The sequence below is a fragment of the Thermobia domestica genome, chromosome 3 (assembly GCF_964235325.1).
Source record: "Thermobia domestica chromosome 3, izTheDome1.hap1.1, whole genome shotgun sequence".
Classification (NCBI taxonomy): domain Eukaryota; kingdom Metazoa; phylum Arthropoda; class Insecta; order Zygentoma; family Lepismatidae; genus Thermobia; species Thermobia domestica.
Genome location: NC_137456.1, coordinates 320,639,484 through 320,664,471, shown reverse-complemented (window position 1 = coordinate 320,664,471; position 24,988 = coordinate 320,639,484). Strand labels below are relative to the sequence as shown.

General features: G+C 36.1%; 1 protein-coding gene across 1 annotated transcript in view; it reads left to right on the top strand.

Annotated features, from left to right (window-relative positions):
- Positions 1-261: 261 nt before the first annotated feature.
- The window catches only part of LOC145681155 (DNA damage-regulated autophagy modulator protein 2-like), an 80,754-nt gene continuing 56,027 nt past the window's right edge, over positions 262-24,988 (top strand). The window contains exon 1 of the mRNA XM_081752602.1: positions 262-607. Within this exon, the coding sequence (XP_081608728.1) occupies positions 508-607 (100 nt within the window). The 5' untranslated portion in view covers positions 262-507. The remainder of the gene's footprint in view (positions 608-24,988) is intronic.

Sequence of the window (24,988 nt, the reverse complement as noted above, 5' to 3'; positions counted from 1 at the left end):
ATGTAAATAAATAAATATTGAAAAATTCCTTGGAACTTTGACGTGATACCATATTACACATAGTTTGAGGTCTATGTAAGTCATGCTTTTCTCTAAGAGACAGCACGGGTCAATGATATGTAATCTTAATGTTCTCAATGTGCAAAAAGATTCATTGCAATTTTAGAAAAAAAAAAGATAGAAAAATAAACAGACTAACAAAGAACATATCAGTAGGTCAAAGTCCCCAGCCTTATTAAAATCGCATCTTCTATCTCAGTGACAAACAGAAGGGAATTAACGACCTTCACATGCTTTGATGCAACACTTTCGTTTCGCTGACTGTTGACGCTCAAACTGAAGAACGAGCGAAACAGCATTTTTTTCCCTTGTTGAGGAACAAAGAATAAGTAAAAAAAAAGTTGATTATTCACGATTACGTAAACGTTTAATACTTTGTTGAATGGTCCGGTACGCATAAAGAATTCTTAGTTCAGATAATACTCAACGGAGTTACCTGTAGGCAACATGGATTCCACGGTGAATAGGAGACATGTCAACTTGTCAACAAATGTACCCAGCACAAATGGTTTGAACAATTCTCTAGCAAGCCAACAACAAGGACATGGTGAGTAATAACTAATTCTTGTTTGTGAAAATGCACTATTTTAACTAATAATCCATTTCTGAAACAAAAAAATCCATAGGCTCATCTCTCCAGAAACTTGTGACAATTGATGGTAGAGCGGCTAAGATTGGTGCTTTCTTCAAGTTTGGTCCCGGGTTCGATTTGCATAGTGTACTTTGCCTCGGAAACAACTCGAATACAGATTAGATTAGGCTATAAATTAAATTAGGTTACATTTTTGGTCATTATTGGAATCTATTACTTATCTAACCCCATCATCTATGAGAATTGACGAGTTCCTCGGCCATCACAATAACCGGGGAGGCGTGGAAGCTACCTGGAGCTTATATGTTAAGTACTATCCCGGCATTTGTCTGGGGTGAATGAGAAAATCCTGGGGGATAGCCTCACTGAAGGTAGCTGACCTGAATAGAGCTTTACATCTTTACGATCAAGTGTCCACACCGGAAATCGAACCCAGAACAACTCGCGCCACAGATTATTCTATCTTCACTCTAAACTTTCTACTGAAGTCGGAAATGATAAAAATTTAGTACCCTTCCGTTTTCAATATTAAATGAGAAAATTCCACGACATACAAATGAAACTTATTTTGTGTGTTGTGTGTGATACTAGTACTTTTTATATATAAAATGTACCAAAAAAAAAAATAATTCAGCAAATAAATTACTATTGACAATGAACAACATACTTCATATGAGTATAAAAGCACGTTCATTTTAATTTTCTCAAGCAAAATTCGTGAATAAGCGGTTAGTGTACGGGCCTTTATCATGGGAGGCTCCGGGTTCGATATCTGGCAGGAGCTCTAGTTCGAATCCTACGTTAAGACTGTAGGTTCACGTCTCATTTAGCCTCGCTGTTGAGCAAGACGCGAAACTCAAATAAAATCAAAATCTTTGAACTTTCTCTAACACTACACATGAAAATATACCTTTAAGTATTTCATTTTCTTCAACTTGCTGCTTTCTAGCGACTGATACGTGTATCATGTGGTTCCATTACACTCAAGGGCGCCGATCCTGGCAGGCCGAAGGGGTCCTGGCCCCTCAAAGCTCATGTGGGCCCCATGTATTTTTATATGTATTGTTACATGTATTTTTTATGAATGACCCCCCAAAGTTACAGAGAAATCGGCGCCCTTGACTGCACTATATATCTATATCACATTAATTACAAGCTGAAATACCCATTCTTCGCATGGGGGCTATATTTGGAAGTCAACGCCTGTGGGAGTATCACCATTCACCTTAGCGACCGCAAAAACTATAGACTTGACACTAATATCGTTTATTTTGGATTATTTTTACATGTCTTGGTACTCGTCCCCCGTAGGTGAATCCGGCCCACATACAATGGTAGCTGATTTTGAAAGCTATCGCAAATGGAACTTTAAACAATTGATCTCAGCGACCGCGAAAACTATGGATTTGACACTAATATCGGTCGTTTTTTATTATTTTTTCATGTCTCAGTATCCCCCCACTACCGGCTCGCAGCCGAATAGAGTGAATTTGGAAGTTAATGCGATCGGAGTTTCACCATTTGTCTCAGCGACCGCGAAAACTATGAATTTTCTATTATGTTTACATGTCCCGGTAAACGTCCCCCATAAGACCCCTCTGGTTCGAAATTTTTAAAAAAAAGCACTTCGTCTTGGTCTGCGGCCTGGAGCAAGGTACCCGTGACCCAAGTTTGATAACTCTTGGTACAACTTCTGGTCCTCAGGCTGCACATAGACAGACAGATAGACACACAGACGCACAGACAAACACACTCTTTATTTAATTTATATTAGATTATATATAATGTACCATATAGCAATAATATAGTATGTACCATATAGCAACGAAAGAACTGTGTATAGGTGGTCAGGATCTCACATACATATAGACGTATGCAACATACATATATCTATGTAATATAACCGAAGACTGTTAGATCCCATACATTTTACAATGGCATGATGTAACATATAAGCGAAGAAAGTATGTAACATATGAATAACGTATGCTCCGTACTGAGTTCCGTAGTAAACATAATGATTCCATATATTTGTATATACAATGTACCGCTGTCCGGATAGCGGATTTTTTTTCTCAGTGCGCTTTATTCAGCACTATGAGTTGATCGACTGGTATATGTGTGTCATCTTCGAACATTATATTTTAAATGATAGTAATTTAAAAAGTATTGCCTTATTTTAAAATCCTTGATATAAATTTTGAAGAATAAAAATTGAGTTTTAAGTGGGTGTTTATTTAACCTGATTTTTATGAGGTTTTATTTATTTAAAAAACCACAAACTATAAGTTTCACCCTAAATGCTTCTTTCATCATTCCTGTCCGTCTTTTTATTTCAAAGCGACACTTTAGGATTAGAATTAGATTTCTGATTTTTCAGCATCAATGACCATGTTAGCCAGGCACAGTCCGTTGGTGGTCACATTTACCTGAGGAATTGGAAAAGAAAAGATTGAAAAGGATTGGATTTAATTCGATTTTTAGTTTAGTGTCCCTTTCAGCAGCGAGGATATATGAGACGTCGACTTACAGCTTTAAGTGTGATCTGAGCCACATGAGTTCTCACCGAGAATTGAACCCGGATCTCCCACGCCGAAAACGCATACTTTAAATACTTAACCACGAGGGTTCTCAGAATTGGGGAAGGCGTGCAGTGGTCTAGGATTATTCTGTTAGGTGCCATCCCGGCAGTTGCCTGGTGTGAATGAGGGAAACCTCTCTTAAGATGGCTGACCTCAAATTTTTTTTTTTACACTTTTTCGACCGAGTGTTCCCCACCAACAATCGAACCTGGGATCTCTCGCACCACAGACACGGCAACACTTTATCTGGTCTTTAGTAGTGCTACCGATGAGTCGATAAGGCGTCTGGCTGCCTGTATACTGAGTTCGATCCACAATAGGAGCTGGAATTCCTAGTTTTAGCCTAGTTTCAAGGTAAAACTTTGACGGTTTTCAAGCTTTCCCGGCGTCTTCAAAATGAGTATCGGGGACAATCTGGGGAAGTGAAAGAAAGAGCGTGTAATGCTGATTGCATCTTTCCCACCAGTAACGAAATCCAGAAGTTGTGGAATCTTTACATGCACATACGGTCTTTATCCTTCACGACCTGTCTCGAAAGCTGCAAAACTCTATTTTACGGATAACCCAATATCTAGTCATGTCCTCTTATACTACCGGTGTGAGATAGTATGGCATATGGATAATATATTGAGATGCCAAAAGTCATACGAGCTGAATAAGAAAAAAAGCTGTACTACACATTATTTCGCTCTTGCTCTTTTACTTTCTTTTCTTTTTATTTTTCCTAATTTTTTCTTTCGAATTTTACTTAGTTGTAGTAATTTATCTCCAATTCGAGTGTGCTTCTATTTTTTTTCCATTCCTACATACAGAAAGAAAACATATGTGCCGTACATTAAACGTAAGTTATATTCGTAAATCCTCTAGTTTTTGGACTTAATGTATGACTGATTATATGTAACACCTTGCAGCAAAGGTGTAACTGAAAAAGTATGTTTTATAAGACTTTCATATTATTTCATCTATACGAAGTTTCCGTATGAACGAAAGAATTGCATATAGGCGGTAAGATCTCACATACAAATTGAAGTATATAACATATAACTGACGTATGTAACACACGTACCCGTATGCAGTATACGGAAGATTCTTACACGGAACCCTAAGTATCTATCAGAGGCTGATTTTCATGAAACTTTGTACATAGATAGAGTACCTCAGGAAACTCGCAAAGACAAAATTATAGCTGCAGTGTCAAAGACGTTGGGACACTAGGGCTCGAGAGAGATCAAATGAGGAACGTCAGTACGTTAAGGACATGGTGAGAAAATGCACGTTTTTCTTTAAAACTAATCATTGTAGCGACGCGAAATGAGCATACATGGGTACGAGATGGTAGATATGATCTGCTAAAAGTTATAAAAGGAATATCCGCCATCTTGAAAGAGGCCATGTTGAAACTGGTGCGATTGGTGTAAATTAGAAGAAGGTGAGACTTAGCCGTACCCAAACCCCCAAGCTGGAGGACCACTCCTAGTCGGCTGTCCGCGACTGCTTATTCAGTATATTCGCAGCTAACCTCTATATCTTGAGGCCTTCTCCTAGTGATGGGCAGTGGCAATATTCCCGGTGGAAAGGAATTTAAAAAATGGGAATATTCCCGGGTTTTTCCCCTGCCCTATAAATTCCCGGGAAAGAATTTATTTCCATTTCTTTACTTTATCTTCCAAATTATAAGAACCGTATGACTAATTACATTATTTTAATATATTATGATTTACTTCTAGGTTTTAAAGAATTTGGAGGTTAAAAAATTTAAAATTCTTTGACTGCTTTATATAACTAATAATATGATTGTCTAAGTTCCATTCCCACTTGCACTAAAAAGTAGAGTTATTTGTTAGGATTGGGGGCCAAAACTAGCAAAAAGTAGGATGATTTACGGAAGAAATGAGTTGATAGTGGTGTTTAAGTAGTCAAGAAAGTATCGAACACATTTTTAGGGCAATAGAGGATTTCTACAAACCGTAAAGGTAAGTCGAAGTGATTTATATGAGAAAAGAAAGTGAATTATTGGTAACGAAAATAGAAAACAACGTGCCCTGCGGGGCGCTAATCCGCCTTCACTCGCTAACGCTTGCTCGGCAATGCTCTCTAAATTTAATGTTGGTAACGTAATTTAACTTATGAAAACATAAAACAACAACATCGGAATAGAATATCACAAAAAAGCAGGTGCAAAATTTGACCCGCCAAAGTTAAACAATCGCCGAAAGTAGCAAAGTGCTAATTTACAAATGATGGAAAGAAACCATTTTGTAAAGTAATGTAGAATTATGTAGAAAATGAAGTACTATTAATAAAGCCTGAACCACCGTTTTTAATAGACGTCAGTCAGTCTCCTCTCTCTGACTCGAATTCTGAAGAGGTACTCTAACTTCTTTTACATGTGAATTAACGTATGGAATTTCGAGAAATGGCAGAAAGAAAAGTCGTGTGTGGCAATGTTACATGCAAAATTATAATCACTGGAAAGACATGCAAATATTGGGAACATACATTTTTTATACGCAAATCTTGAGAAAATGGTGGGACATATGTGTTCTGGCAGTTACCCAACGTAATTGTTCATAATATTTAAACATTTCATATGTTTTGGCCATAATATCAGTAGTAGAAGTTTAGAAAAATCCACCAACATGTAAATTTAAACTGTTTAGCGGTTTAAAAGTATGTGGACTTACTATGCCATTTTTGAAACATATTTACTTTCGTAGTACATAGTGTAAATAAATATCCACTTTGCGTACTCTCTAAATATAATAAAATAACACAACATCGTTCACCATATACATTCTAAAGTCTCCCCTGAGGACAACAGTAATATTATACTGTGATATAAAAACGAATTTAACTTTGAAATTATAATATAGTAGTAGAATGCAATGTTGTTTGTGATTAGTCATAAATTCCCGGAAAAATTCCCATTTTGGAAATCTTCCCAGGAATCTTCCCAGGGAATATTCCCGAAAAATATCTTCCCGGGAATTTACCCATCACTACCTTCTCCTCGATCCGCAACCTGAGGACGCGGCATGCCGTGGTGACAGGAACCCACGTCTGTAGTACATCTTAAGGTTACCAGATATGCCGTTTCACGGACATAGTCTCCTGATTTACAAACACGCTGTAAAAAAAATAAAACACAATTTAAACATATTGAGGGTAAAAATTCATCAAATAGTGTTTATAAAATGTGCTTCATGTGTCCAAAAGCGTTAATCCTCTGAAAACAGTATCTAGTATTATATATTTAAAACACCTCTTCTCAACAGACAATTCGAAAACAAACTGATGGCACATTTTGCAAATACATCTGGGACATAACTTCAAAAACACAGTATCTATAAAGGGTGAATATGTGTCATCTGGAGGTGCTCAAAGAGTGTTGGTAATGTGTACGGTGTCTTACTGTCTCCAAAAGTAGTTTCTTTATTTTTTGCAGTGCAGTTTTATGTATTTAGTGAAGGCGGACTTCCTATACCGTCCCCAGAGTAATTGAAAAAAAGGCGTAGTAACCTTGTCATTGATCAGAATACCTTTCAAAATAAATAAATAAATAAATAAATAAATAAATAAATAAATAAATAAAATTTTAAAGAGTTTGTGCAATCTGTAATGAAGTTCGAAGTTTCTTTCGAGTCTTTGTAATGTGGATTCTTGTTTATGTTTTTTTTATACGCAATAACTGCCTCCCTTTCTTTTTCCTCTCTCTCCCCCTCCCTCTCTCTCTCTTTTTCTCTGAATGTTTTAATGGGTATGTTCTTGATGGAAGTCGAGTAGCTGGTAAAACAGAAAAATAAAGATTGTAGAGTTAGCTTATTATGTTTCCCACTTTTTATTCACGCATGACAGAAAAATTAATATCAATTCAAAAATTAATAATAGTGTTTCCGTTTATATCCTCATAGCAGTAATTGACAGCATTTTCTGGATTGAAGAAGTCCATGTAAGTTTTAATTGATTTCATGCACTCAGTAACTATTAACAAGACAGCGAACTATTTAATGATGCGTGCGATTTATTTCCACTCTCTTTCCCTCTATGCTTATTATGCTAGCTTTACTTTTGTTAATGAATGTGGAATATCGCAGAAATGGTTGTTTCGCAAATGAAAGGAATACAGAGATTTAATGTGATGTGTAAACATTTGGTTTTAAGAACATAAAAGAAATCCAATACATTTTCCATACTAAGCAATAGATACGATCAATGGCGTGCGGAGATATATCCGATCGGGGAACAGGTCACGAATGGCATAATACACCTCGATATTAAATAACACAAAATAATATTAGCATACAATAATAACATTTACATCATCATTTCCATGCAACAGGTTTTCTCGAAGCTCTTCCTAGTGGCCCCGCATAGCGTAGTCGCTAACGCCCTCGTCCTAGGCGCGAGCGGTCCCGGGTTCGATTCCCGGTGGGGGCACTCGGTCGAAAAAGTGTAAAATGCTTTTTCAAGCCAGACATCCTGAATGAGGTTTTCCTGATTCACACCAGGCAAATACCGGGATGGTACCTAACTTATAAGTCCAGGCCGCTTCCTTCCTTTCCCAGTCCTTTCTTCCTTCCCTCTCCCCGGATAGCGTGCTCGCCGAAGGACGTCATTCCTCAAACATGACTGGCTAAATGGCCTTAGATGCCGAAAACCCAGAAATCAAACCGTTTCCTCCAAATTATAATTCCCCTTATTATGATACTAGCAGCGTTCACCCCGCTTCGCTGCGGTCACCCCGGAACGCAATAAACTTTGTTACTTAGATAATTTTTACTTTTTCGCTTTCAAATTGCAGTAAATGTTAAAATTATAGCGCCTGTCATTTATGTTAACCCGCCGAGTCACATGGTCATGCGGGTTGCATATAAATACGTTTATTTTTACCTATGATGAACTAATAACAAAGGATTTGTACGTATGGACACTTGAATGGTCAATTATCTCAAGACACTGGTAATTAAAAATTAAAGTGATATGATAAAAACCATCTAGGGTCCAAATCCTAATAACCCCCCAAAAATGAAAGAAATTGGTTCAGCCGTATTAGCGTGATGAGTTCACAAAGGATTTGTGCGTTCTCTTTTATATATATAGATAATCATGGGACAGCAAAGAGTAGAATTCATTCTTACCTATGTTCGGTCAATAATGTACCTGATGGTTTTCCAGTAATGTCTGCTAATCATGAGAATTATTTTTCCACCTTGCCACCATGCACCGTACCTGAGAGACCGAGGGAATTCTTGAGAGAGGAAGTAACTACCTTGAAATATGAAGGGACATTACTTTATAGCATATAATAATTTTAACTTTATGAAATCAGTCAGAGAACTTATTGATCCCTGACTCATTAAGACCTACTCTGTCTGCTTTGAGATAAATGACAGAGATGTAAAATTTAAAAATACTTTTTGGGTTCATATTTTAAATAACTAAGTAACAAATTATAGACATCGCAAACTGTAACTGTTGAATTTATAAAGTAGAATAATCTTGGTAAAGCTATTAAAATGCCGATGCCAGTATGTAGTGGTTTGAAGGTTCTTATGCAAACGAACCAGTTTTTATTATCATTATTTTGGGCCAGAAAAATGTATTTCACTGAATGACTTCGAAGTTTGAGTAATGCTTTTCATTCATTAATTTAGACGTGTTTTCGCCTATCTCTTTCTTATTTATATTGACTCGTTTTTAACTTGATTAAGTCCGTCTAAGTAAAATTATATAATAAAAGTATTATCCCTTTAGAGAAATAGCTACAGGGGGCGAGCGGGGCTGGCGCCCCGGGCACTGATAGCAATAGGACGCCGAACGAGCAAGCAGAAAGAAACAGTGCTGCTAAAGAGTTAACAATAAGACTCCCCGTTAAAATACTTATTGTTGTCGGTTTGCAAAGAAATAGATTTGGTAAAAAAAAATTTCTTGTGAGCGAAGCGAGCACGAAAATACGTCAGTGATGCGAGTTTGAGGGAAATTCCCCGCGGTGTAGGGAGATTTAGCAAATAATTTTTTAACGTGGGAAAAATGAAGACTTTACGAATATGAGATAAAATGTAGGGAAATTTAGCTTTTCAACAAATGTTACAGTATGTTACTAAGCACTGCGGCAGTATGACTAAAGACGGTGGCATTCTTTGCAGAATCCCACATACAAAATGACAAACTTTTTTTTTTTTTTTCACAAGTCTTTCGCGGCCTGGCTTGAGTTTATCATTATATAAGATAACATTGAAGTAATGACAGATCAAAAGCAAAAATGCATGTTGTGGAGATATGAGCACACTATAATAATCCATAGAATGCAATAATGCTCTCTTTAAACAATGACACACACACACAGACACACACACACACACACACACACACACACACACATACACACACACACATATATATATAGTAATACCACTCATTTTAGCTTTGGAACTTCTTGTATAAATTAAAAGACAAATTCTGACCAAAGCATATATTAACTAATAAATAATAGCGTTACAGTTTCGGCAAATTAACTTTGCCTTCATCAGACACATTATCTAATGAAGGCATAATGTGTCTGATGAAGGCAAAATTAATTTGCCGAAACTGTAACGCTATTATTTATTAGTTAATATATGCTTTGGTCAGAATTTGTCTGTTAATTTATATATAGTAAATGAAATTAAGGAAATTTTATCTTAAAAAGGAATTTTTTGAGCATTCCTGAGGGGCCTAGCTTCACTGAAATACTTTTCAATAACGGTCACAACAAGTTCTTACGATGCTTATTGTTTGAGAAAGTTATTATACTGTATATGATTTGTTAATGATGCTGTGAGATACAATTGCTCAGTAATGACTTATAGTCTACACAGGAGCGTTTTCAAAATCAGAAACTGTCACGTGTGTTAGGTGTTTGGTTGGTTTTGATGGTGACGAGTTTGATTAGTTAATCCCACTTTTTTACCCAATCGGATTAATTACGACGGTGAGAATAAAGGTATGAAAATGAGAGAGGTAAGGACACACAAGCAGCTATTTGCAAGGGAATATTAAAAATGAAGGTAAACAAGAGGAATAATATTTTCGAACTTCAAGCAGTTGTAGAATAGGGGTTTAACGAGTCAGAACTTAACCCAACGAATTTCGTCTTCTTCAAAGGCTTATCACTATCAATAAAATTTTCGTTCCATTGACATAATGAAATGCTTCCAATTTGATTGAATTTATTGGGATCATTTCTCCATCAACTACTTGTATCACCAGTATTTGTGTGTGTGTGTATTCGTACCTAGTTGTGCGATGTTTTTATTTATCTACATACATACAAAATATCTACACACATTATACGGTATATGTATTATAGGGAGCTAGCTTTAATGCGAGGCTGAGGAATTCAGAGTTGATTGGCAGGTTCCCCACCCCGTCGCCAAGAAACGGTCACTCGACGGTCCTGGGCAGGGTTGCCAGTGCGTTGTCAAAAAATTCAGCTAATACTCACTTAATTCAAAGAGTTTATGCAATTATGCAATTCCTATCGAAGATCCCTGTATACGTGGACACACGAAAAATTAGGCTGTGATAACAAATGCTTCAGTTTTTTCTCCCTCGCTTCTTCGTCGCACTGCACTATGGCCTTCCTTATTACTTCTCTAGCTTCGCTCTCTTACGCTGTGAAGCCATTGTCAAATGAATAATAAGCAACAAAATCGCAACCACAACAGCACGCAACAAATAACCAACTCACACTAACTCTTCAAAATGACATTCATGTGACAAATTTTTAACCCTGGCAACGCTGACATATAGAACGAGAGTAAGGGAGTATTGCAAGAGTCAGGCAGAAAAATTGTTGAAATTTTCCCCCCTTTACCTCTGCCTTCGCTGGTAAACAAGCTAGCTCCATATAATATATGTGTGTTACTACACTTTTCGTATGTTAATCAATAATAAGTAGTCCTAACCTAAAATTCAGAAATTTCATTCATTAAGAAATCAAGTAATTACTGTAATTTCATAGGTTATGTAATAGCCAAACTACATTCTGAATTTTAAAGACAAACATTAAACATATTCTTCAGCTTCATCGATTAATTCGCAAAGAAGGGTCCTTGTGAATTTCCGTTACATTTCGCAAGAGTTTTTTTTTTTTATACCGTAAAAGAATGGAAATTTAAATATTATTTTGTAGTCACGTGCAAAATAAAATTTCAAAAGTTTACAATTAGTATTGGAAATTAATGCTGTCGCCCATTTCGAACATTTTAAAAGAACAAAGTTTCTAATGTAATGAAATTGTATTTCTTATCGGTAGTATGAAATGTTGTAAATAGTTGTAAATTTCTGTAACTATGTCCCAAGTGGGACTTATACCAACCAAAGTAGTTTTGTCAAGTTTAACAAAATGTCTAAAATAAGCCTCTTGAAAATAGCTTACTTGTAAAAGAATACAGGAGTTTCGCTTTTGACTGTTGTAATAATCTGTCCAAGCAGCTTGGTAAAAATTCAGCGTAGCATAACAACAAAACTGCTTCTTTTATATGAAAAAAGGGCAGAAAGTAAAGCTTCGTGAGATGAGTGTAGGGGACACTCTGTTTCGCCCTCCCTAACAGCGCAATCACATAGCAGACGTATGCCTATCATATTCCCTCAGATACATTGGGAATGTGTCCACTATGTGCCTTATATACCTCTGAGAGAGAAATCACATGAATGGCAAGTGATAGTAACAGTCTATGTCCGTCCCTAGGCACATGCCTGACATGTACCTGGAGAACGTGCCTAGTATGTTCCCCATGCCGTAAGTGTCAATGGATCACAAAATTACTCCCCCAAAATATGTTAAATCAGCTATATGCGTAATGTGTTTACATTAAGGTGAGTCTAAAAACCACTTTAAACAAGTAAACAAAAATGTAACCCAGGGTGGGCGCGAACCACCAGCCTTTAGATTATGAGCCACGTGCTCTTTCGACTTGGCCGCGGAGACGATGAAGATAACGCCGCTTCTAGAGGGATAAAATGTTGAGGTCTTTTGAATTTGGCTAAACAGAGTGCTCCTTTAACCGCGTATATTCGAAGATAACCGTTTGGAACCAGATAAAATTTGCTCGCCATGTAATATTATAACAGAATGACGTGTCTATCTACTTTATTTTATGGTTCTTCCATATTCACTTTCAAATGATCGACGATACTTGCCATCTATTAAAGTTGATGCGTTTCTTGCTTCTAGTACACAATCGCTTAGAAAAGGAAGCAACAAATGCACCAAATGTTGGAGATGAACTTAGAACACCTAAATGGCGCATGCCTAGCACATCTTTTGCTTTTAGGGTATTTGAAACAGTATGTACCTAAAGGACGTGCCTAGAACATGACATATACCGGTATGTCCTAAGTGACAACATAAAAAGAAACGACATAGAGTGCAAAACTGAGCCAGGTATATAAATGCTATATTTGTGGTACATAGTTGCGAATATCAATTAGGTGTACCAAGTACCTAAAAGTGTAGGCAGCTGAAGTACATACTTAGCACATGAATATCATATGTGTCAAGTATCGGGTACCTAAAAAGTAGCTGGGACACCTAAATGGCACATGCCTAGCACATCTTGTGCTGTTAGGGCTGAGTGCTGAAATCTCTAGCTACGGCTCTCATCCTCTTGGTAATGATTTAAAGCGGTAGAAACTTTTATATTAGTGTATCCTCAGTGTATAAAATGAAGCAACTATGATTTTAAAAGGGATATTTTTTAAAATATGAAAATCTCTTATAATATAATTCTAACAAAAAAATTGGCAAAACTAAACCTTTAAAATGTAATGTGTATAATACACCAACATTACATCGGGCTGTTCAACGGTCTGGGATATCAAATATATTTTTCTGACACAAATTTATTTCTAGTACCTTAAAAATTCTTAGTGTTATGTAACTTTCCATTTTTAAGAAATATAAAAAGGATGTTCAAAAGGTTCTGCAGAATTAGCCATAACTTTTGCAGTAGTTGCACTAGGACCATGAAATTTTGTTAGTGTATCTGTGATTTCTATGTACGTATAAGTTCGTTTTTTTTTTTTTTTTTTCAATTTATCTCCTATCCGTTGTGGCACATTAAGCCTACTGTTCTTTGGATGTCGTACATGCGCTTTGGTAAAACACCAAACGCTGACTATACACCACTCTTTCACATACACGAGTTCTTGGTCAGTGGCAAACTACCTACTATGGAGAGGGACCTTCAGACGACTAAACAGAAAGAAATCAGAAAGAACCAGAACCGGACAATAAGAGAGTAGAGGAACCACTTCACATCCAACACTCCAGATTGCATGCTGTGAGTGATTGACAAGCCGGATTCGTTTTTATTTATTTATTTATTGTTTGTTTGTTTGTGGGCAGGTGTGACACCCAACCGGCACGACATTTTCTGTAATCTAAAGACTATATTAATGTAAGAGCACTATGGACAGATAGGCCAGTCGGATGAACAAGCTGTCGTGTGGTTACACATTTGTCAATGCATTTTCTGTTAACGTTGTGCAGAGCAGCTGATAGTCTGCCGTACCGATTTTGTCCAGCAAACTGAAATCTCCACCATGGAATCTTTGTACCCATCGCTTTGTGGTCCAGCATCCACTATGTCTCATCCCCACATACTCGTAGTAATTTGTGTGTAATGGATGTGGCCGAGTAATTGCCGGTGTTGTACAGGAATTCAACGGCCGATCATTGGCGGGTGCGATGTCTACTTCGTTCTCCAGTTTGGGCGTATCTATAAACTGAGGAAGAACTTTGCCACACAATTTCAGCATAGAGGAGACAGGTACATGCACAAAAAAAAAAGTGCTAATGCTAGTCATTAGAAAAATATGGCTCATTGTGTAAAAGATTTTAATGCCCTTGTACTTGTACGATGACTATTGTTTCGTAGCCTGTGCTCAAGCGGAGGCATGGGTGTCGTATGTAGTTTTAGGACACAAAAGCTGTAGGGCGGACACTATTTATTAACATATTATTTACCTTTAAAATTATACATATAAAAATGGCTGGAATTTGATGACAACCTGTAGAAAAAATAAGAGAACTCAATGTCATTGTGATTGTCCACTAAAATTTCAAGGATTAATGTTGACTATTACATTGAAAGTTTTTCAGTCCCACAATTACGCATTTTAGGCTAAGAGAAACGGATGACTAAATCAAGAAACGGGAGTACCCCGGGAAAATCCACAGTCACGATCTTGTCCACCACAAACTTACTTCGTCGGGGATCGAACTAGATATTCTACACACAACACTGAGAAAAAAATTGTAGGCGGCGTTCTTAAAAAGGTAGGTTACATGCGTAATTCCTGTAGTTCTTGGACTTAACGTACAGCAGAGGTATAACTGAAAACGCATATTTTATAATACTTTCTGTATCAGTGTTTCATCTGTACGTACTTTCCGTATTAAACAATATAGGCGGTCAGGATCTCACAAATAGACGTATATAACATATAGCTGACGAATTTAACATACAAATATGTATGTAATATAGGAAAGACTGTTAGATATCAGACATCCTGGAACGGCATGATGTAATACCTAAGGGCAGTGCCTATGTAGCATACGGATAACGTATGCTCCATACTGATTTCTATAGTAAGCAAGAGGATTCCATATATTTATTTGTACAATATACAGCTGTCCGGAGAACGGATTTTCCTCAGTGTAGGAATTTTAGGAAAGGTAGAGCCCCTTCGCCCAATGCAACCTCCACAGCTGTTCCTATTATGGGTTAGCGATCAGTGGTTAACTGATGCTTCCGTCTTCTTTGGTTTCACTTTTATAGACCCTCTTCAGGTGGCTCGTTTTCTCTTTCAGTTCCATCGTGATGTTTTGTGTATTGTCTGTTGCTTATAAACAATAGCATGTGTCGCTCGTAAACATGTGCTCACGCTGTAATGTGGCGATCCTTACAATCAGGGGTGTAAATAAGGGCCCCGCAGACACCGCATTGCGGGGGGCCCAAGCCATCATGGAGCCCCTGAATCGTGAAGTGGAACGTGGTGAAGGGACCCCACTCCACGCTGTCTGCAGGGGGCCTCTAAGCGTTTAGTTACGCCACTGCTTAGAATATATATATTAATGAACCATATTGTGTACTATTATCTTGCGAATTTTGAAGAAGGTTTATTTTATTGTCAGTTGTTGTGGTTATTGCACAGCATCCATATATTTAGGTTTACAAATAATATTTTTTCGCAATTTTGTCGCATGAGAATTTATACACACCCCTCTCAGATATATGACGAACTCAATGGAATCTATTGATTGCTGTATTTCGTCATTTAACATCTTCAAGTTACGTGGTAACAGGGGCGAACCCATGGGGAAGACCATCGGGACCGCCTGCCCCCACCCAAAAAAAATCCTATCTCTGCTAAAATTTGTAGACTTTCTTAACACAACTATACAAGTTTAACAGAGAAATGGTTGATATAGGCTAAAGATGTTTTACACCTCATCTATACTCTTTTTTCTTTTCTTATAAAAATTATTACTTTTATCATTTTTTTGGAAATTTAGTTTGCATTAATCATCACTTGTAGTTTTGAGGTAGAGAATAAGCCATTTTGAATATTATATAAAGGTATTGGAGCCCCCCTCTCAGCAAACATTTCTGGGTGTGCGCCTGCAAGGGATAATACAGTATATTCTCCAACTCCAGTTCAATGTACTCAGCCGTATTTAATAACATCTATTAATGAACTTAAGATTCCATAACTTTTACAATTGTCTTCCTGTTCCCTGTATATGCATTTCTACATTAAGACTCTTTGTTCTGGAATACGTGATGAAACACCTTACGTTCGAAATCCATGAACATTGTGTCATGAAAATGATATCAGTGATTGAAAATCCAATTTACTATGCAAGCCAACTGCATACATAGTTTATAAAACAACGTTGAGCTGAAACAAATTGCGAATTGCTGAAGCATGTATAAGGTATTTCCATGGTTAATAATAGTACATCGGTTCTCAATTATAATTCCTATGCATTTTACAAATATCTAGAGTTATTTGTAAACAAAAAATTTTCGTCAGTAGAATTATTGTGGTTCATTGTTGATCATAATACAAAAACCATTCTCCAATTTTTCCAGGCCTTGGAAGATTACTAGTTCAGCAGTCCTTAAACGATGTGTCGCGACTTGGGTGTGTCTCGAAATTTTAGAATTTAAAAATCATGAGGAATTTAATAATAATTACCGGTACTAATAATCGATACAGACTGTACCAGTCAATACCTCCAGGATAGCAATGGTACTCAGTGCTATATGCAGTTATTATAAAAACTAATAGTATTACTATATTGATAGATATTATTATTATTATTCATAATAATAATAATAATAATAATAATAATAATAATAATAATAATAATAATAATAATAATAATAATAATAATAATAATAATATCAAACAAATGTGTCGCGATATCCTAGATTTTAAGTAAGGTGTGTCGTTAAATAAAAAAGGTTGAGAACACTAAACTCTTAGAGCAGCTTTTACTCCGACATCCTAATTTCCACCTTGGGGGGACTCAGAGAACCCCAATCATTTTTGTATAATAGTTTGAATGCTAATGAATATCAAGTTATGAACAAAATTATTTTTGTGTACTAATGAGGTTATTATTAGTAAGTTTTAGAATGCATTTTATTAGTATATCAGTGGCGTACCCAAAGGGGTTTACCGTGTTTTGACGTCTCTGTTCTATATAATATTATGTAAAGATTAAAAATGCCATATTAATACATATCAATATAAAAATAGCGCTTATACTGGCTAAAAAGGATTTGTACTTAAACTTCGGAAATAACTGAGAAATTTATCAACGCAACTTGGTATTATTAATAATAAATTTATTATTGTTATTTAAATCCTCTCCTTTACGCTCGGTGGTTCCTTAATAACATAACACAACATACGAATGTCATTATGTATCAGAACAACTACGAACTGCGTTCTGACAAGAATAATAACTGTAACAATGTATGAAATAATGGTGAAATTAGAGAAACCTCGTTTGTGTGTGCTTCCCTTTCATCACCTAGGTTGGAGGTTTTCAAACTGTGCGGCGCGCCTCCCTGGGAAGGCGTCGAAGATTATCAGCGGAGGCACGAGGACTTTTAAGAGAAGATCTTACAAAGGAATATATTTATAATGGAACATACATACTTAAGTCTGCAACCTTCTTTAGTAATACATAGTGAACTAAGACTTTTTACCACCTCTGTTCTACATACGATCAGGAATGACCCTTTCATCATTGGCTTAAATATGAATGAAACATAGTACATCATAGTTTTATGATATTGATATATGATAATTTTTCTTTTATTATTATTAGGTATTCTGCCTTTCGGCAGGTCCTGGGACTAATGAGATTTTTTTTTCAATATTAGATTTGGGCCTGGAAATGTTTCTTCCACTTTTGTCCATCTTCAGCTTCCTCTTTTAACTCCCAATATTTTCTCTTATCTTTCGATCGGCTGCAAAGGCGCCCATGTTGTGGTTTCCAGAGGGGGGCAAGTATAAGCGACCTTTCAAATATACTTTCAAATTTTGCTGTAATTATTCTAAAAATTCTATTGAGTTTTCGATCTTTCGAAGTACATTTTCCTCTAGGGGCAAGCGCCCCACTTTGCCCCCCTGATGGGCGCCCTTGATCAGCTGTGCTCTTCTTCCTAGTTTTTCTTTTAGGTACATGTATTTATGTTGTTGACATAGTTCATTTTTGAGTGTGGAGGCGCGTTCAGATTTGGTAGTTGAGGAGAGCCTCAACTGCAAAATGTTTGAAAACCCCTGATCTAAGTTATGTGACACAGAACCCCTCTCATCCCAAAGGTGACAACATTTATCACGTAAGTCACAGAGGATCAACAAATACGAATACCTATCAAGCCTTAGCTGATACATCAAATATGAATCAAACTTCACAATAATAAGAGCTGACAAATTCACAATGAAAATAAGCGGCCAACTTTCGTTCTATCGCTGTGAGAACATGGCTTCTAATGATATGTGATTTACCAGACTCTTTTTTTTCTATCTATATTAGCATATCTAAGTAGAAATACCTATGGAGTACTTATTAATGAACACTAGTGAGGCAATGCCCACGTTTTAGCTTCGTCATTAGGCGACACTTGACGGTACTTAAAGAATGCCTACTCACCACTAGTGTTGTAAAAAAAGGTTTTTTTTCTGTGAAGTTTTTTTCAATAAAAAACATCGTTCTTTTTCATGTTTTTTTTCAAAAGTCTGTTTTTTTCTGACAACTATTATTTATTGATTTATGTTGCAGATTATTGAAATAATCAACAGAACTTGAGTCGAAGCCCTCGTAACTTACAAATCGTTTGTTTCTTTGAACCTATATGAGCGAAATTGTGTGATTATTCCTTTCGGCCACAGGTCATTTTTGGCGTTTTCCTACATTTCCAGTTAGTCACTTATTGCTCAAAAACTATTCATTCCATTGATATGGTTAAGGCCTTGTTTTTAAGAAAATGGATGTGGCTATTTTTTGGTGTAAGTTGTATTACAGTGTTGCCAACGAGTGGGGAATTATTGAGGGAAATGTAGGGGTGAAAATTTACAAAAAATCCCTAACCGAATTTCAAAATTTTTTTGTATCTAGTACCACTGCTGCTATATGGGTTCAAGACACCTAACAAATCTTTGGTGTGTTGAAAAGGTACAGTGAAATCCTGAAGTCGCTGGCTTCCATTCAAAGAGGGAAAGAAAAAATCTGTCATACACATGAAATTTTGACACTTTTCACGCCTCAGAAGCACAAATCAAATATGCCGGGGTACAGCTTCTCTAATTATCCTATTGAAACTTTTTATGATGCGTTCTATAGGGCAAAGAGGAAGCTTTCAGGTAGTGGTACGTTTGTTTCAATGTAGCCAGTAAGAGGGTAATAATAGAGGGGAAAAGGGAAATTTTCCGAATTTTTCACCTAATAGCGGGAATTAATTGTTTTGGCTGGAAACGCTGCCATCAGACAGACGAAAACTATCTGAAAATAAACCGTAGTGCTCCAAGAATATATCCTACAAGTATAATGGCAATATATAACAAAGTAAGCATGAAATTAAAAAAAAATCTCATTCTACCTCAGAAATTCACCATTTTCTTACCATTTCCAGAACATGTTTTATTATAAACCTCAACTGTACTTCCCCTAATTATTCTAGTAAAACATTTTATGGTATGCTGTGTAGGCTAAGGATGAGGCTGTTACACACTGGTACATTTGTTCGAATGTAGCCAACAAGAAGGAAATAATAGAAATAAAAAAGGGAATTTTCCCCAAAATTTGCCCCTAAAATCTGGAATTAAAATTTGTTGTAATTAGCAACACTATTATCAGACACACACAAACTATCTTAAAATAAGCTTTGGTATCCATCGAATATATCCTACAAGTATTCTGACGATATCTAATAAAGTAAGCATGTCAATTAAAAATATCTCATTCTACCTTTAAAAAAATCACAGTTATCTTTCCAATTAGAGGACAAGGTCCACTGTAAACCTCAACCGTACTTCCCCTAATTATTCTTTTGAAACATTCTATAGTGCATTGTGTAGAGCAAAGACGAGACTTCCAGACACTGGTACGTTTGTTCCGATATAGCCAACAAGAGGGAAATAATAGAGACAAAACATATAATTTTTCCAAAATTTCCCCCTAAAATCTGGAATTAAAATATTCTGTAGCTGGCAACACTGCCACCAAACAGACGCAAACTATCTTAAATCAAACATTGTTATATCACTAATATATCCTACAAGTATTATGGCGATATTTAAGGAACAAAGCTTCTAATTACCAAAAATATATTACGGTAAACAGAAAGTAAGGGAAAACTAGAAAAATCAAGGGCTAGAACCTAAATACGAATTTTACGTGCGCCCCCTAATTACACCATTGTAACGATCTGTACTTTCGTTTGTTAAGTAAGGACAAATGTTCGATTGGCGTAAGTTGACTTGCACTCGGACGTACAGGTACGGATTTATAAACAAAAATTTCTAATTTTTTGCCCAAATATAAAAGAATTTTAATTTTCCTAAATGGCAACACTGCGCGCAGGCCCGTCCAATTGATGTCAACAGTTAGGTATCCACCCGAGGTATCTACCTGGCAAGTCTTAAGGATGTCTTTCTACAACGAAGGAAGCTACAGGAAAAAAAAAAGTAAAGGAAATTCGAAATTAGAAAATTCTCGAATTTTTGACTGGGGTGAAATTTGAGAAAGAAATTCGACACCAGAAGAAAAAGAAATTAATATGATAAACTATAAACCAACCACATTTTGCAAGAATAATATCCCGATATCTTAATTAGTGTCCACACTTGAGCGGATTAAACAAGTGACACACCTGTGTGTGCCACTTTGGCCACCTGGGCCACCGAGTATACATTTGATTACATTTTTTGACTACTAACTCGTGTTGTTGTTGTAGTTATAGTCTCGACTAATAATAATATCGTTGTAAACAATAACTTTATAAGGAAAATTTTCTCTCCTTTTTACATCTTAGTTCCAACACTGTTGGTGAGAAATGTAAGGTATTTCAAAATACATTTTGGGGTTTTAAGTCTTCGTAGTACTTATTACATTTTACGTACAATTATAAGCAATGCATCAAGTAAAAGAGCACCTCAAACAGTTTTTGCTACAAGTGTTCAATGTGAGATTCATTCGTCACACGGCACTCATCTAGTCGATAGGCGAGAAAGGCCCATAAACTTTCCGCCATATGGCACAAAACACATTCAATTTAGGGGAGTTTCGTTTCAATTGTACCATCTCCTGAGGATTTGCTGACGGTCAGATGCAAACATTATGAGAGTTCACATTAGCTCTTAGGTGAAAAGTCGATTTATCACTGAAGACGACACGATCCAGAAAATCTTCATTGTTATGCAATAATATTTCACTTGCAAAATTGGCACGTAAACCGTAGTCTGTAGGCTTTAGACCTGTAGCAACTGCAAACAATAAAGACGTAGTTGCAAGCGTCTCCTTAATATTCTTCACACAGACGGTTGCACTGTACAGGTTCTGTCTTTATTAAAACAAAAAGCTTTCTGCTCTCTAGTCTCCATCTTTGCTACTTGCTCTTTCTAACGGCAGACAGAAGAAACAACGCATGTACATGCGTGCGTACAAAACTGTTTTTGAGTTGCTCTTTCATTTGATATAATATTTATAATTGTAAGTTAATTGTAATAGATACTACAAAGTTTCAAAACCCTAATATTAATTTTGAAACACCCTGCATTACTTCAAATTGAGTCATCCTATATTCAGGCCCTAGTCAATTTGTCGCCTCGTGCAATGGCATAATTTGTCGCCTCCCCCTTTCTCCAGAAAGAACAAATCTTAGAAGTCATGATTTTAAGTATGCTACTCCAGCATGAACAACAAAGGTGAGGGTAAGTGCAGCCGCGCTCAGAAAGGCTTAAATACTTACTAAAAATGCAATTCCGTTGTGTCTGTTTTTTCTTCTTTAAATGTTAATCTATTATGATAGTGAAAGATAAAGCAAACACCTGCAGAGGAAAGATGGTAATTCTTTTTATAAAATTCACTATCGAACTTCAATCTCGATGTATCAGTTTGCAATTCCAGTGCAACTAGCTCTTTTATCTTTATTTCTTGATTTTTCTTTTACATCTAACATTTATTTTTTAAAAAAACTTGTTTCTATCTTCAATGATAAGGAACTTGCTTTTGACAAAAACAAGATTACTTTCATATCAAAACTGTGATAACTTACTAAATGGAACAGATATTCACTAATATTCGAGAATTGAATTCTTGCATTTGACAACAATCAAGCAATTTGTGCTCGGATTTATTCGACCATTTGCTTTAGCATTGTCCATTTGGCCTTAAACTAATGCAACCTAAACATAATTTATGAATGTTGTATTCAAATAAAAGGTCAGCTTAGTAAATGTAACTATAATCATCATGAAGTCTGTTTCCAACAAGAAATATTTAATTTAAGTAATATACTTATACCAGACTTTGTCGGACCATCCAAGCTTGCCGTTCCACGCAAATGCACGTGTTGCATATATACAGTGGCGTATTTAGGGGGGCTTCCGGGCTTAAGCCCCCCTCGAAATCTTACTATAGTAAAGTATATGAAATATCTTCCAGAATTTTCACATTTTCAGGCAAATGCCCCCGAAAGTTAGCAAAGCCTCTCCCGAAACAAAATCGTAAATACGCCACTGCATATGTGACAGAGCCGGCTCTGCATATCATATATATCTAGTCGACAAATTATTTATATATGACATTTAGAAAAATACTATTAGGCAAATTAGTATTAGTTTTTATCTTTAGTCAAATTATTGGAATTTTATACTGTTCGTGACATTATTTTCGTACTTATTAAAGGCCTGCATTCACGAAAAAACAAAATTCCATTTCTACTTTTATTTCTTAGTTGATATTGATGAAAACTGCTGAAACCCGAATTGTTAATAGGTATGGTATTCATGTAAATTGTAAAATATTTGTAGCGTATCAGTATCTAGCGTTTAATTTATTTTGCATTTTACGGTGATTACACCTACATAAAAATATTTAATACTTAAATAGACGTAAGATGCATTACAAATGACTATTTGAAAAAAAACGAAATTTAGAAAAAAAACGAGAGGCAATGTTTTTTTTCTAAAAAAACGTACATTTCTGAAAAAATACGAACCGTTTTTTTTCTATTTACAACACTACTCACCACAATACCAATGACATTTAAGTAAACATTCTTGTGTCTTTACACAAAACGTAAAAGGATAAACTCTTAATTTGATAAATGACTAAGATTAATGAACTCAGTTCATGGTCATGTACTTTTCATAAATTCGGTGGACTTATGAAGCTTATTATATCATTATAATTATTTCTAAGTTCCTTGTCGAGTAGCTGCATAATTATAACTTTTAACAAACTATCATCTTTTATTTTGATTAGTTCTAAGTACAACACAAAATCATTGTTTATTATATGAATTTTTACAACTATATACCGAGTGTCCAACAATGTTTATGCATATAACAAAACAATGTAACTCTTAATTGGATACAGTAAATGGAACATGCTGTATGTTTCCGCTCATTAAGTTTTGAACAATACAGCAATGTCCGGAAGAGGGCGTACCCCTAATTGGTGTTTTCTGACGGTTTTAAGTTTTACCCACGTTTGTTTCCTGGTAATGTCTGGTTGGTGCCTCAACTGGAAGAAAATGGTATCAAATACACTGCTGTGATACAGTAGGATGAAGCATTAGCGCACTTCGCGATCCACGTGCGCAGTTACCTGAATCAGACTCTTCTTTGCCGCTGGATTGGAAGAGGTTGTGCACCTTCATCAGCTTCCTTTCCTGGCCTCCAAGAAGTCCCGATCTGACGTCACCAGACAATGCTCTCTGGGGTTTCATAAAGCAACAAGTAAGAAACACTCAATATCACACAACGCAGGAATTTACGAGCAGGTGTTGAAGACACCTTCACCCTCGTGACTCTGGAGTATCTCCGCCAAACATCTGCGAGAACTTAGCGCAGAATTCGGCTGTGTTACGACATGGATGGTGATCATGCCGATGTTTATGACTCTTAAGACTTCAAGGTAACTGTGTACAGACATTCTACCATAACTAACACCATATTGTTGAAACTAAAGACGGGTACGCCCACTTGCAGACCACCCTATACATAAACCATCCATAATGGGACTTAAACTTTCGCTGCTCAGTAATCGGTGATTTGGTTTCTGCAAGGCACACAACACATTTTGAGCTTTCTGTTGAGGGGAAGCCATTTTGACTATATAGCTCACACAGCTCGCCTTGTGGCGAAAGTGTTGAATGAGACATAACTGTACAGAAACTTCATGGATTCCCAAGTAGACCTGTATTTAAAAAAAAAGTTAGAATCATAAATATAATTGTAATACAATACTGAAATCAGGGTAAATATTTATTGGCACGGGGTATATTGATCTCATTTATATGTAAGCCTAAAAACTTTCAATTAACTATATTTTACCTACGGTAGCAGGAAAAAAATATGAACTAATAATCTAACACATGTTTTCTTTTAAGTATCAATGTTTTTCATTTCATTTTGATTTTTTTTTAAATAATCAATATGTAAGAATATATCGTTCTTAATAGACGAAATTTCTTGGATCTCGACCATTTTTTTTAAATGGTGAAATAACTTCACAAGCATACTATGTATATGAATCACTATGATCTGAAGACAATTGGTTCTTGAAGCGATGCTGAAATGTGTTCACGCAGGCGCACCAAAACCCTAATCTTCAGGTGTACAAGGTGAAGATTAGGGATTTGGCGCACCTGTGTGAACGCGTTATGGTATCGGTGCCTACAGTTACCCCAGCAATGTTGAAGTGTGTGTTCAGGTGCATCGCGGAAAGATTGCAACTCTGCTTGGATATGGAGGGCGATCATGTCAAACTGCTGTGATTTGGTTTTCTTATGGTGTCTTCTTTGATATTATAAACACTTTATTTGAATTCAATTTCTCCTTCCCGGAAATAGTTAATGACTTCTCAGATATCCTGTTTATCTCGGGCTCAGAAATATGTTGAAATCTTGTATGTCAATAGTATTATGTAAATACATTTGTTATGCAGGTGTACATATGGAAG